Genomic DNA, 14,885 nt, shown 5'->3' with positions numbered 1-14,885 from the left:
CACATGGAAGTTTAGCTCATATATCAACAGTGCTAACTTCTAAGTCAGGAAAATAAGACTCATTCTCTCCCAGAGTCAGCGATCTGAGGCCGAAGGTTTGGAGAAAGTTGTTTTCTGCACTTTCTTGGATAATGCCCTTGGCTTACCCCTCTGAGCCAGACAGACTGAGCACAAAGTAGTGCCAGTCTGCCTCTAGTTTCCCCTCACTCCTCTTCTAAGCTCCTACTTTTCCCTTTCTGATACCCTCTTTTTCCAGAAGAGTATCTTACATCTTGTACTTAAAGGAGATTTGTTTGAAAACGCATCCAATCTATAACACATGCTGATAGGTTTAAACTGTAGCAGGGAGGCAGGCATGAGCAGAGTAGGAACGACAGACCAGTTATGGAATATTACCAGGGCAGAAAGCCCCGAGTGCTTAGCAACAAAGAATTGTAAGGTGGGACCTTGCCCCCAGGGTTACTTTTCCTCCCCTAGCATATCACTGGTCAGATAATCTTAGGAACAAAGCCTCAGGTCTGTTGACCATAGAGACAGAGTTTTGGTCAAACTAGAGGTCACATCTAGATCTCAGTTGTGTTTCAGCTCCAGGCTCAGGAAAGCAGCAAAGCCAGGTGGGTTGATACCATGGCTGACATCAGGACCCACTCCGATGACTAATGAGACCCTGCTCTGGCACCAACCAAACAGCAGAGACCACGACCTCAAAAGAACACACCTGGGAAGTTGATTAATATTCTATTCAGGTCCTCCCTGGGACCTCCCCTAAGATCCTTGCCTTTAAAGAGGGGATAAAAACCCTCAGGACAAAGGACCCAGCACTTGTATGCACTTTTGTGCTCTTACTCTCTCTCTCCACTCTCACCTTCTTCTTTCAGGTGTGTCTCCTCACTTTGTTTTTCCTAAGCTCCAAGCACCCTTCTTTTGCCTCTGTAACTTGTTTGCTGAGCCCACACAGCCCAGCTGGCTCATTTCTTCCTCAGCTCACTTCTACTTCTGTGACTTTCTAAATAAACTTTTGCTTTATTTGAGTCTTGCCTCTGAATTCTTTCTTAGCCAGAACTCAAGTACTGGGCTTGCTAAACCAAGGTCCAGTCACTGGTAACACCTGGTGCCATTTCACTGCTACCAAAACTAGTAACCCTATAAAAGAAGTTTGCATTTCTATGTCATTAATCTCTCTATACTGACTTGCATTTTACCAAATTCAAAGACCACTTTTCGGTTCTCATTCTCCTTGTCCTTGTTTGTCAACTAAGGAAAGATGATTTGTTAAGGGTGTGAGAATATGAGTGGTGCAGATCTGACAGAAGGAAACCTGAGATCCTAGGATGAAATGTTCTGTGGTGAGACTCAACCACTAATTCATTCAACAACCATTTTTTAAGCACCTACTGTGTGCTAGACACTGTGTTCTAGCTGCTGAAGATGCAGCAGAGAAGGGAAACAAGGCCCCTGCTCTCATGGGGCTTCCTCTCTAGTGGTAACAACAAGCAATACATTTTTAAAATATACTATATCAGATAGTGACAGGTGCTATGAAGAGCAGTGCGAAACAGGAAATAATGTGATAGTGATAGATGTGAAGAGAGCCCCTAGGCCTGGTGGTTGAGGAAGGCCTCTTTAAGAAAGTGACATTATAACAGAGTGCAGTACTCAGTCTCTCTGATTCTATCCTGTTTAAGCCTGCATTGTTCCCATGACCTTCAGGCTGACAGCTCCTTTAGGCATGTTAATCATTACAGGAATTCTGCTTGGGGCTTCAGGTTTTACAAAAACAACCCTTTCCATTTTCCTTTCCTTTGACATAAAAGAAGCCTGAATTCTGTACTTTCTAAAGATGGATTTGAGGAACTACTAGGTCTCTCATCTTTGGCCCCTTCTCAATCCATAAACCTTTCCTTACTCCAAATTCTGACCATTTTGCGTTTTGGCCTTTTGAAGTGGCAGGCTCACAGACTTTGGATGGACATTTACTCTGAAGCCTGAAGAGCAGATTTGGGGAAGAGCTCCAGGGAGAGAAAACAAGTGCAAAGACCTGGATGCAGGAACAGGCTTAACATGTTGGAGAGTCAGAAAGACCAAGAATGGCTGGAATGCAGTGAACATAGCAAAATGGTATGAGATGAGCTGAGAGAGATAAGTAGGTCATGTAGAGCCTTGAAAGCTGTAGCAGAGATGCAGAGAGGTCAAGTATTTTGCCCCAAGATACACAGTAAGTGGCAGAGCCGGAATGATAATTCAGGCATTTTCAGTCTTATCAGGTGTTTTTGCATTGGAGTCTAGTTTATGCCCAAAATGGTGCTGGATGAAGAGGTGATTGTTTGAAACCCTTCTTGGGGATCCCCAAACTCTAAGTAGAGACACTGTCTTGCTCTCTTCTCCTCATTCTCTTGGAAAACAACAACAACAAAAAAAATAGATATGAGAATTTCAAAGCGCACCATGCTAAATCCAATACAAATTTTGTCTATTAAACACAGAATCTGAATTTTATAGATATTGTGGTAAATATCCATTGAACAGTTATCATATGATCCCACAGAGCATTTGGAGAAGTTATTTTGGTGTTGCTATGTCTGATCTTATGAAAATTAACCATACTGGATTGCCTAATATCTATTTTTAAATATAAGATCTGATCTCCCTATTACACATTAGGAAACTTAATATAGCTAAGTGCTGGTCAGGATTAGCTGCTACGTAGATTTTCTGGGTCTTCTATGCTTTTAAACTTAGAAATAGAAAAAATATTTTTTAAAGTAAATTTATACTCAAGTAAAAAAATAAAATTGGCTAATAAAGACCAGATATGTGTATATACAGAGTATATATATACACACACATATCTGCCATAAGACTAGCATACCTACTGGCTGTCTGATATTAGGTAAATTGCTTAATGTTGCTGAGTCTATTTTCTCTTTCATAAAATGGAGATGAAAAGAATGCCTATATCACAGAAGTATTGTGAAAATCATTCAAAATAACAAGTGACAGTGCTTGAAATAGAGTAGCTACTCCTTGAGTAAGTATTGCTTTTCCTTCCTTACTCAGTGTCTCTGTTCACTCATCAGACACATTAGCAGCTCAGGGATATGATGCTAACATTGCTTCTAGGATCAGTGTCATCAGAAGCTAGGCTTTCCTGCCAGACTTGGGCCACAGGTCAGTGAAACCTTTTGCTGCAGGAAAATAGAGAAGTGCTAATAAGACAGACCTGGAGACTGACAGAAAACTGCCAGGGAAATGAGCAAGGCAGCTTCGGGGACTGAGATTTGAAAAGTCAGGGTCCTAGTAGACCCTTAACTCAGCTTCCGAGGTCTAATTATTTCACCAGTGCCTTTGTTTCAACTACTGATATTTGTGGTATTATTTGTTTAATGTCCGCCCATACTCTATAAAGATATAAACTCTGTTTTATTTCCTCACTCTGGATTTACATTGCTTCATATACAGTAAGCCCTCGATAAATATAGTATTTGTTGAATAAATGAACCTCTTTTCTTACAATGGATGAGTTTCTGAAACTGGAGGTGTCACGAGTTTACCTAAGGTGGTTCTGCATCCATTTTGTTTGGCCCAGTGGCCTGCGGGGGTCCTAAGCTGACACTAGACCCCTCATGCAAGTGCATGACCTAGATTAACAGGCAGAGCTACAAGCAAATGTAAGTTCATGATATGACTTCTCTAATAATCTTTGTGATCAACAGTCACCCCCACATCACCTTCTAGTACCTTCCACTTGTGTTCTCCTTAGGGACACAACCCCCTGTGAAGCTTACCAAAACCTTCCTTACTTTAGTTTGAATTAACCTATCCAGCCTTAGCCTGGAAATCCTAAATCACTCCATTCATGAACCCTAATAAAGGCATGTGTCCCAGGTCCTGTCGATCTTTCTGCCTGCACTCTGCTTGGCCTCCCTGTGTGGCTCCCCAAGGTATGCGGTATACTTCCTCCAGGACTTCTGAATAATAAACTTCTCTATTTGGATTTCTCTTGTGGTCTTTCGTCAAACAGAGGGTCACCATTGGGTACCCTAGGCTCCACTTAACAAATGTTAATTTAACAAAGTCATAACAGAAGCAAATTATTTACTATTGTGAGAAATGCTCACAATAAAAACTGGGACACAGGACTTGAGCAGCAAAGTGAGGCATTTATTCACAAGTCTGCAGAGCCGGGCGCACCCTCAGCCAGTAGAATGTGCGTGCAAAGTAGACAAAGGAAACTGATTTTATACCAACACGATTAGCTTCCTCTCCCCTCTCCTTCTCCCCTGTTTCTCCATTACTGGTTAATCTTGGTTCACAATCTAATGCGATTAACTACTTAACTCAGGGTGTGATTAACTAAGGGTAATCTAGTTATAGGTCTATCTCCAACTCATTTGCAAAGTTATCTAGCTACATCTTCCCATTTCTCTGTGTTTGGTGACAACAATCTTCCTCCTTTTGATCCCAGAGATATGTGTGAGGAGCTGCAGAATGTCATTTCCTCGCCCATTTTCCATGATTCATCTGTTAATTATCTCCTAATGGTTTGAGAGTCACTGGCTTGCTTCTTTATCCCTTACACTATTTAACAATTTCAAGTGCCTAGTGAAATCAGCCCTTAAGAGGAAATTTGTGGTGAATATAGATTCCTGGTTAGCAGGTAAATTCTCTTTTAAAGAGACACATATCCACGAAGAAAACATAATGGCTCCATGAAAAGGCTTTGAGCATTCTGAGTTGTTACACTGAATAGCAGCATCAACTAATCTTCCCACATATCTTGGACTCTACCAGATTAGGATGTGAAATTTTGGAACTGAATATACCCCAGTTGCCTAATAGAGGACTTTTCCCTGGACAAAAAGCAAAGCCTATTCTTATCCTTCAATCTGTGATCTGGCTCAAGCGTCTGTCCAGGGGAGGCTTCCCGATAAATCACAGAAGGTGGGAATGATGACTGCAGACACCCTAATAGAACAATCCCTCAGTACTTATCACTGTCCCCTCCAAGCTACTGTGTTTCCAGAGTCACCAGACATTGTCAATCCCTGGTAAACAAATGATCAACAACCAAAAAAATTCTACCTAATCTAATATGTTCAACATCCCAATTAAATGTGTTTCTTGTAAGACTAGACATGGCTTAACATCCATTTGCTCATTCATTTGTTCACTTATTCACCCATTCATTTATTCATTCTACAAATATTCTCTGTCCTGGAAATACTGAGTAATTCTGGATGAGAAAAAGAAAGCTTAGAGCAGCAAGAAGTAGCACAAGAGCTGGAACCAGGAAGTAAAAAAAAAAAAAAAATCTAAGCACATACTGTGCCCAGCTGTAGTACCATGTCTACAAAACTTAAATCTCATTTTAAGAATACATGTCTTTTCCCTATTCCTTTGTTAGTATCATTAGTGTAGTGCGTATGGCATTATGTTGGAGTTAATAGCCTCTCCTTCACCTGACTGTGCACTCCTTGAGAGAAGCAATTGTGCCATCCAATCACCTTTATGTCCCTGGTGCCTAGCACGAGACCTAGCACATAGAACTCATCACCAATGGAGCAGTTCTCTGGGTTCCAGTGAAGTTAATGAATTTCTAGTAATTATAAGGCCTGCATTGTCCAATGCTGTAGCTACTAGCCACATGTGGCTATTGAGTATTTGAAATGTAGCTAGATGGGGGGAATTGAGAGGTGCTATAAATATAAAACACACATCAAATTTCAAAGAGTTAGCACAAAAAATATATAATTACTCATGAATAATTTTTATATTGATTACATTTTGAAATAATACTTTGGATATTGGGTTAAATAAAATATTAAAATCAACTTTACCTCCTTCTTTTTACTTCTTTATGTGGCTATTAGAAAATCTAAAATTATAAAGTTGGCTTACATCTTATTTCCTTTTTTTAAAATTTTAATACGTTTAATCGTATTTTTTCCATGACCATTTATCTCCCTAACACCCTCCTACACCTCCACCCATACCACACCCCCAGCAATCACCACACTTTATTCCATGTCCATGAGTTCCTTTCTTTTTTTTGCTAGATCCCACTACCCCCTACCCCCCAGCCCCGCCTGCTCTCTGTCTGTCTCTATTTTGCTTCTTAGTTTAGTTTGTTCCTTAGATTCCACATGAGTGTGAAATCATATGATATTTGTCTTTCTCTGACTGGCTTGTTTCACTTATCATAATGTTCTCCAGGTTCATCCATGCTGTTGCAAAGGGTAACACTTTCTTCTTTGTTTATAGCCGAGTAGTATTCCATTGTGTAAGTGTACCATAGTTTTATACACTCCTCTACCAATGGTCACCTGGGGTGCTTCAAAATCTTGGCTATTGTAAATAATGCTGCAATGAACATAGAAGTGGATATATTCTTTCAAATTGGTATTTGGGGTTTCTTTGGATAAATTCCCATAAGTGGAGTCACTGGGCGATAAGACAGATCCATTTTTAATTTTTTGAGGTAACTCCATACTGCTTTCCACAGTGGCTACACCAATCTGCATTCTCATCAACAGCGCAAAAAGGTTCCCCTTTCTCCACATCCTTGCCAGCACTTGTTGTTTGTTGATTTATTGATGGTAGCCATTCTGACCGGTGTGAGGTGATAATCTCATTGTGGTTTTAACTTGCATTTCTCTGATGATTAGTGACCCTTTGCATCTTTTCATATGTCTATTGGCCACCTGTATGTCCTCTGGAGAAATGTCTATTCGTATCCTTTGCCCATTTTTTAATTGAATTGTTTGTTTTTTGTTTTAGTTTTTATTTTTGGTGATGAGTTTTAAAAGTTCTTTATAAATTTTGGATAGTAACCCCTTATCAGATGCATTGGCAATTATGTTCTCCTATTCTGTGGGTTGTCTTCTTATTTTGTTGATGGTTTCCTTTGCTATGCAAAAACATTTTAGTTTGATTTGTCCCATTTATTTTTTCTTTTGCTTCCCTTTTGTGAAGAGATATATCAGAAAAAAAGTGCTATGAGAAATGTCTAAAATTTTACTGGCTGTTTTTCTCTAGGTTTTTTATAGTTTTGAGTCTAATATTTAGGTCCTTAAACCATTTTCAATTTATTCTTGATGGGGCATGAGAAGGTGGTCTAGTTTCATTTTTCTGCATGTATCTGTCCAATTTTCCCGACACCATTTATTTGGTAAACTATTTTTAGCCTGTTTTATGTACTTTCCTCCTCTGTCAAATATTGACTATAAAGGCATGGGTTTATCTCTGGGCTCTCTTTTCTGCTCCATTGACCTATGTGTCTGTTTTTATGCCAGTACTATGCTGTTTTGATTACTATGAACTTATAGTATAGTTTGATATAGTTTGATATTAGGTAGCATGATTCCTCCAACTTTGTTCTGCTTTCTCAACATCTCTGTTGCTATTCAGGGTCTTTTGTAGTTCCATATGAACTTTTGAAATATTTGTTCTAGTTCTATGAAATATGTCATTGGTATCTTGATAGGAATTATGTTGAATCTCTAGGTTGCTTTGGATAGTATAGACATTTTATTGATATTAATTCTTCCTATTCATGAGCACAGTATATGTTTTCATTTATTTGTATCTTTTTAAAATTTCTTTCTTGTCTTATAATTTTCTAAGTACATTCTTGGTTAAATTTATTCCTAGGTATTTTATTCTTTTTGAAGTAATTATAAATGGGATTGCTTTCTTAGTGTTCTATTTTGGATAGCTCATTATTGGCATATAGAAATGCAATGAATTTCTGGGTATTAACTATATCCTGCTACTTCAGTAAATCCATTTATAAGTTCTAGTAGTTTCTTGGTGGAATCTTTAGGGTTCTCTATGTACACTATTATGTTATCTGCAAACAATGACAGCTTTACTTCCAATTTGGGTGCTTATATTTCTTCTTGTCTGATTACTGTGGCTAGGACTTCCAGTACTATGTTGAATAAGAGAGGTCTTGTTCCCAATCTTAAGGGGAACACTTGTATTTTTGCCCGTTGAGTATGATGCTGGCAGTGGGTTTGTCATATATGGCCTTCATTACATTTAGGTATGTTCCCTCTATTTCCATTTTGCTGAGAGTTTTTATTATAAGTTGATGCTGTATCTTATCAAATGCCTTTTCTGTATCTATTGATATGATCACGTGGTTTTCACATCCAGTCTCTTGTTCTCTTATACCTGATTCTCTAAGTTTTGGTAGAAAGGGGATTTTGGTTATCTTGTCTGCATTGAGTCAAGGCATTCATTAAGCCTAAGTTCAGAATATCCAAGGAATATAAGATCTTATTTTTTTTTTTTTTTGGCAAAATTATATCTTCTACACTTTAGCAGGTCTGCTGTTTTAAAGAAAAAAATAATTCCAGCTCTTACTGTATTCCCTTATATTGAGTCAAAGTCTTACCAAGGGCATGTAATACCCATGTAGCCAACACTTAAATAGCTCTACAATTCCTGGCTACCAGTGCCTCTGTTTTATCCTCTCCTCCCTCAGTCTCTGGCATCCTGAGCAGTCACCCCTCCCATCTCAACTCTTTCTACTGACCTTAAAAGAGGACTGGCTCAAGTAACACACTTGTCAAAACACCTAGGTAAGCACAGCCGGGAGAGACATATAAATAGATACATGGAAACAGAGTGCTCCGTACTGATAACAGAAACCATTTACAACTCTCTTCACCTTCCAAAAGGTTTCCTACAATTATTAGTTAAATGTAAATGTTCCTAATAATTTTAGTTCTAGCAGCTTATTTTTTTTACAAGCACTGACAAAGCTGCAATTGAAGGTGATTTTTAAGTTTTGGGTACTGCTGTGGGAAAAATCCTCTGTACTTAAATAGAGAAATTAAAATTGACCAATAGAAAATGATCCAAAACAAAAATACTGAAAATTTTCTAAGTACTCTCTGGGAAAGACTAAAAGAGTGAGGCTTCATTGGTCTACAGTCAGAAAAGAAACATACCCTTCCATAAGAAGATCATAAGTTTAAAACATTTAGCACAGTGTGTGGCACATAGTAGGTATTAAGTAAATATTAGTTGAATAAATACATGACTGTATAGGCACTCACTATTTAAGGGAATCCTGCAGTCACCATGTTTTGTTTTGTTTTTTAAACCCTGAGTGGTATGGTAGATAGAACACCTTGGTTCTTACATTTACTTGCCCTATTCCCTCAGTAAATTACAGAAAGCTTCATTTTCCTCATCTGAAATTGGACAATCACCTTATAATGTTGCTGAAAGTGTTTAAAATGAGAAAACATTTGAAAGCATAGCACTGAGATTGGCACAGAATAAACGAGCCTTCTTGTAATTGTAACACTTCGGTGGGAACTTCCAGTTAGGATGGAGATGTAGGTAAACATGCTTTGCCTCCTTGTGCAACCACAGAAAAATTAAAACTAGACCTAAAAACAAATAACACCCAGACCCATCAGAAAATCAAGCTGTATGGAAGTCCAACAACCAAGGATTTAAAGAAGCCACATTCATCCAGACAGGTGACTTTTCTATAATATAATAGGCCATGCTACTAAGAAAAGAAGTCAACGCAGCTCTACCTAATACAAAGAAAGAAACACAGGGAGGCTGCCAAATTGAGGCGACAAAGAAATATGGTCCAATGAAAGAACAGAAAACAAAAAGCAAAAAAAGGACTAAATGAAACAGACACAACCAACCTATCAAATGCAGAGTCCAAAACATGGGTGATGAGGATGCTCAAAGAACTCACTGAGTATGGCAGCAAAATAAAAAAGAGCTAGGAAGAAATGAAAGTTACACTGAGTGAAATAAAGAAAACTCTACACGGAACTAATAGTGGTGGGGATGAAGCTGGGATTCCAATCAATGATTTGGAACAGAAGGAATAAATAAGCATTCAACCAGAACAGCAAGAAGGAAAAGTAATTTTTAAAAAAGAGGATAGTATAAGGTTCCTCTGGACATCTCCAAATGTACCAACATTTGGATCACAGGGGTGCCAGAAGGAGACGAGGAAGAGCAAGAAACTGAAAACGTATTTGAAAAAACAACAAAAGGAAACTTTCCTAATTTGGCTAAGGAAATAGAAATACAAGTCAAGGAAGCACAGAGAATCTCAAACAAGTTGGACCTGAAGAGGTCCACACCAATACACATCATAATTAAAATGCCAAAGCCTGAAAATAAAGAGAGAATCTTGAAAGCAGCAAGAAAAAAGAAGAGAGTCACCTACAAAGGAGTTCCCATAAGACTATCACCTGATTTCTCAAAATAAACTTTGCAAGTAAGAAAGGACTGGCAAGAAGTACTCAAAGTGATGAAAAGCAAGGACCTACAAACTATATTACTTTATCCATCAAAGCTATCATTTAGAATAGAAAAACAGATGTGGGGGACTGCCCTGCATGGTTTCTGGAATTGTAGCCTGGCCACAAGCTAAGCGCCCCCAGGAGGCCTGTGAGTCTTGACTGGAAGATCAGGGAGGCTGGAGACAGACATGACCGAAGGCCCATTCAGGGAGTTCCCGTAGGAACTGGATTTAAAGAATGAATATTCTGCTTTGAAGCTTGCTCTGTTTTTCTCATCTCTTAAATTAGCTATAGACCCTGTGTAACATTAAGTACTCAGAAGGTATATTCGCTTGATGTCCATATAGTGCCAGGATGTCTAATGGACTATGACCCAGAATGCTCACTGTGTTCCTTACATTGTTATTAGTAACCAGTGATTGTTAACAGTAATCCAAGCATTTGAAATTGATTGATGATTTGTGTATCCTGACTCTGTATCCCCTGGATACACTCAATAAAAGAGCTTGAAAGGCTTGATCAGGGCTTTCCGCCCCTAGATAGATCAGCAACCTTTCCTCCTCCCAGATGAAATACAGTGTTTGGGTTGCTTATTGTCTCTCATCCATGATCCTGAGACCACTGCTGGACAGTGAGTTTCCACCGAGCCGAGGGCATTGGGGGTGATTCGCCTCAGACAGATAAAGTGCTTCCCAGACAAGGTAAAGCTAAAGCAGTTCATCATCACTAAACCATTATTACATGAAATGTTAACGGGACTTATTTAAGAAAAAGATCAAAACTATAAACATTAAAATGGCAACGAATTCACAACTATAAACAACTGAATCTAAAAAAACAAACGAAGCAAACAACCAGAACAGGAACAGGATCACAGATATGAAGATCATTTAGAGGGTTATCAGCTGGAAGGGGGAAGGGGAAGAATGGGGGGAAAGGTGCAGGGATTAAGAAGCATAATTAGTTGGTACAAAATGGACAGGGGATGTTAAGAATAGTATAGAAAATGGAGAAGCCAAAGAACTTATATGCACAACCCATGGACACGAACTAATGGGGGGATTGCTGGAGGGAATGGGGGTACCAGGCAGAGGGGGACAAAGGAGAAAAAATGTAACTGTAATAGCATAATCAATAAAATATATTAAAAATAAAAAAATAAAACTGGTGAGAGAGCCAAGAGGACATCATTCTTATCTCCTATAGATTAGAGAATATGCCAAGTTCTCATCCCTACACTCAGAAGAAAAAAGAACCTGTATGTGTGTAAACTCACACACAACAAAATGGTTTGATTTATCACACTTTGAGGTAGGAGAAATTCAGGGTCTCCCAATTCTCCTAGGAGTCCCTCCCCACTAACATCTCCCTACCTCTAGCTACAGCCAGTGTCCCTGTTCCCCTTGCCTCAGTGGTTCAATCCCCAGACATCTCCTTTCTTTCTCTCACTGACTCTGATCTGAGCCCTCCCAAGCCCAGCTCTCCAACATGGCTAATTTTCCAATAACACCAGTCTGATCTTCTAAATCCTGTTCAGTTTACTGATTTCTTATTATCAATGTCATCAAATCCATTTTTTAAAAAAGTGATGGTTTTCAAGGCCTCCACCATCACCTGCCTATTCCCTCACGTTTCCCTCCACGCCACTCTCTGGTCCTTGCCTTGGTGTTCACTTCACCATCTGTAGTCAGAGAAGGCTGACTTTACTGCAGATGAATCATATCTTTACTTAAAGATTTTGACCTTTGTCGAAGGGCAATGAAACTCCAAAATGGGACTTTGAATTACTGTCATCTGCTCACATTTTAGAGTAAATGAGTTTTCAGATTCTCAGGGTAGGGAGAATGGTGGTAAATTAAGGTTGGCAAGGACAGGAGGATCCCAGACACCATTAAGATAAAAAGGTTATGGAGTCTGGGATTGACCGATTTCCCCTTCTCAATCAATATCCCTTCTTCTTTGTTCCATTTCGCACAAGTGCTTTCTCTTCTGCATCTTCTGGCCATTCTGTAAGGCACCCAGGTCATGCCCACTTCTCGAGGCAAAGTCACAGATACACACTCTCTTCTGACCTTCCACAGAACCCACGGTCTGTCCTCCCCACCCTCTCACTTAGTAGTGTTGTACTCCCCATATTGCTCTCTAACTTTCTCCACAAAGTCCTTGAGGACAGGGACTGTGCCTGCTTCCCACCTGGTAATTGATTGGTAAATATGTGACCAATATTCCAGACTACTGACTAGTCATTGCCACTCAGGGCTACTTGAACTTCAGCTCTGCTGGTTTTGTTTGGGCAGCACTTTTAACTTCAGGTAAGATGGACAATCTGAAATGCTGCACACACATCTGTCCCCTACCAAGTAGGCCTTTCTATTGATATTAAAAGAAATGGGAAGGGACATTACTCACAGATAAAACAAAAATATACCTGAACTCAAAACAAACAGCAAAACAAAACTCATACCCAAAGAGAAGAGTAAAAGTAGAAATCAATCTAAATAGAGAGGAGATGATTCCTACTAATCTCACTTTAGGGCCTCCATGAAGGGAGGCAAGAGGAAGATTCAAATGGAGGGCAATATTTGTGTAAGTATTACCTAACTACATTTACATTCATTGAAACGTTGATATTTGGGATCATGAAAAAAAAAAAAGCAGCAGGATTTTTAGAACAAGGGTTACTGAAACTCATGCTTCTTTAATCCAAAGAATTTATGGAGCTTTGTACCAAAATAAAGTTCCCTTGTAGCAACCTAGCCCAGAACTAGCCAACCGAGAGACAGACCTTCGGTCGTTTTCAGATTCCAGAGCAGCCTCTGCCACCGCCACCCAGACCCCCTTCTCGAGCTCAGGCTTTCAAGACTGCTCCCATGCCTTGGGCCAAATGTCGGCGTTTCCGCACTTTCTGCAATTAGGCAGGACCCTAAGCAAATTCCCAGGAATAAACAAGAGCCACAAGACACCAGGAGCTGGGCTGCGGGAGGAGAGGGTCCTGGAGGAGGAGCGTGGGCGGGAGGGATGAACTTTGCTGCTGCTGCAGGCGGGCCTGTCACTCCAGCTGACAGGAGGCACCTTCACCTTTAAGTTCTTAACCAACGCAGCGCCCCCAGAGAGAAAGTACTTAGCTCGAGGGAAATAAACTGGAAGAGAGAAAAACGAAGACTCTGGAGTTGCGCGGGGAAGCACCTGCCCTGGGCAGGGCCGCCTGTCCAGGCCCCGGGCCGCGCTCGGGCTCGGAGCCCTAGAGAAGCTCTCGCTACCTGGCGTCCGGCTCTTCCTCCGACTCCTCGGCTGTCTCGTCTTCCTCCACCTCGGACTCCTCCTCGGTCTCCAGCCCTCGAATCGTGTCCTCGTCCCCGTCGGAGCCGAGAGAGGTCTCGGCGGCGTGGTTGCTACTGCTACTCGCCATCGCGTCCTTCCCGGGCCAGACCGGAGCCGGAGCCGCCCGCGCCGCGCCTGGTGTTCTCCCTCTGACTGCGCCTCTGGCCCCGGGGGAGCGGCTCGGGTTCCCGGCCCAGGGGCCGGGCGAGCCCCGCGACTTTAAATAGAAGGCGTCAAAAAGTTTCGCCACCGAGCTCTGGGGCCCGGACTCGGCTTCTCCTCTTCCCCGCGCGTCTGCCAACTTTTCCCGGGGCCTCCCGCCCTAGTTCAGGCAGATACCTGCCGAACCCTTGGGGCAACTTAAGATCACTCTCCGCTCCTTGCAAGGGGCGCAGGCTCCGGCTGGCAGCGATTGGAAATGGAAAGGACAGGCGCCCGGCCCCACCTCTTTCCTCTACAGTGGGTTTGGTATGCTTTGTTTCCAGCCAAGCTACTTGATGGAGTGGAGCCTTTATCCCATCAAGTAACTACGCTTACTGAGCACAGGACTTACTAGTCAGGCACTCAACTAAGGGTCTCACTTTCACAACCCGCTGTGGCAGAGGTGCAATTACAATGCTGGTGTTCTAGAGAAAACGGAGGCTCAAAAGAGCTTGGGTAGCTAACTTACTCAAGGTCTTGGGGTTTAGTCAAGGGACCTGGAAGTTTTTTCTGAAATTCAACCCAAAGATCCCTAGACCTTTGGTTAGACCACTTCACTCCATGCTTGAAACTCAATGGCTTCCCCCTAAATCAAGGGCTACCGCCCAACCTCCTCAGTAAAATAAACACTGCACAACAACCCATACCTCTGACTTGCCTGTTCTACAGAAGTCATGAGTTCCCAACATTTATCGAGTTATGCCCCTGTGCCTTTACTTACATAGTTCCTTCTGCTTAAGTTTCTCTCACCTTTATTTACCGGTTACTCATCATTCAAGATCCCTGAAATCCCCAGGTTAAGTTCAGTAACCATCTTCCAGGTTCCTACAATCCTATATTCAAATAATGTTTCTTTCCCTCAGTAGACTTTGTAAGTTTGTTACTTACCTTTGCTCTGTCATAACCATCTCATACAAGCCTAGGAGCTAACAAAGTATGTAGCACATTGTAGGCACTTAATAAATCTTCTGTGAAATAAGAGCAGGACCAGACCTGCTGCGTATGTATAGCAGGTAGAGATAGCTTTACAATACATAAAGATGTTATTCTTTTCATGAGGATGATTTTATGGCT

At 40.9% G+C, this 14,885-nt stretch overlaps 1 protein-coding gene across 1 annotated transcript in view; it reads right to left on the bottom strand.

Moving 5' to 3' along the window:
* The window catches only part of CMYA5 (cardiomyopathy associated 5), a 95,554-nt gene extending 81,763 nt beyond the window's left edge, over nucleotides 1-13,791 (bottom strand). Inside the window, exon 1 of the mRNA XM_090276419.1 lies at nucleotides 13,550-13,791. Within this exon, the coding sequence (XP_090132545.1) occupies nucleotides 13,550-13,698 (149 nt within the window). The 5' untranslated portion in view covers nucleotides 13,699-13,791. The remainder of the gene's footprint in view (nucleotides 1-13,549) is intronic.
* Nucleotides 13,792-14,885: the final 1,094 nt, after the last annotated feature.

The sequence above is a fragment of the Furipterus horrens genome, unplaced genomic scaffold, assembly GCF_987537825.1.
Source record: "Furipterus horrens unplaced genomic scaffold, mFurHor1.1.pri manual_scaffold_5, whole genome shotgun sequence".
NCBI lineage: Eukaryota > Metazoa > Chordata > Mammalia > Chiroptera > Furipteridae > Furipterus > Furipterus horrens.
The sequence above is the reverse complement of the archived record's forward strand: the minus strand, read 5'-3'. Positions and strand labels throughout refer to the sequence as shown.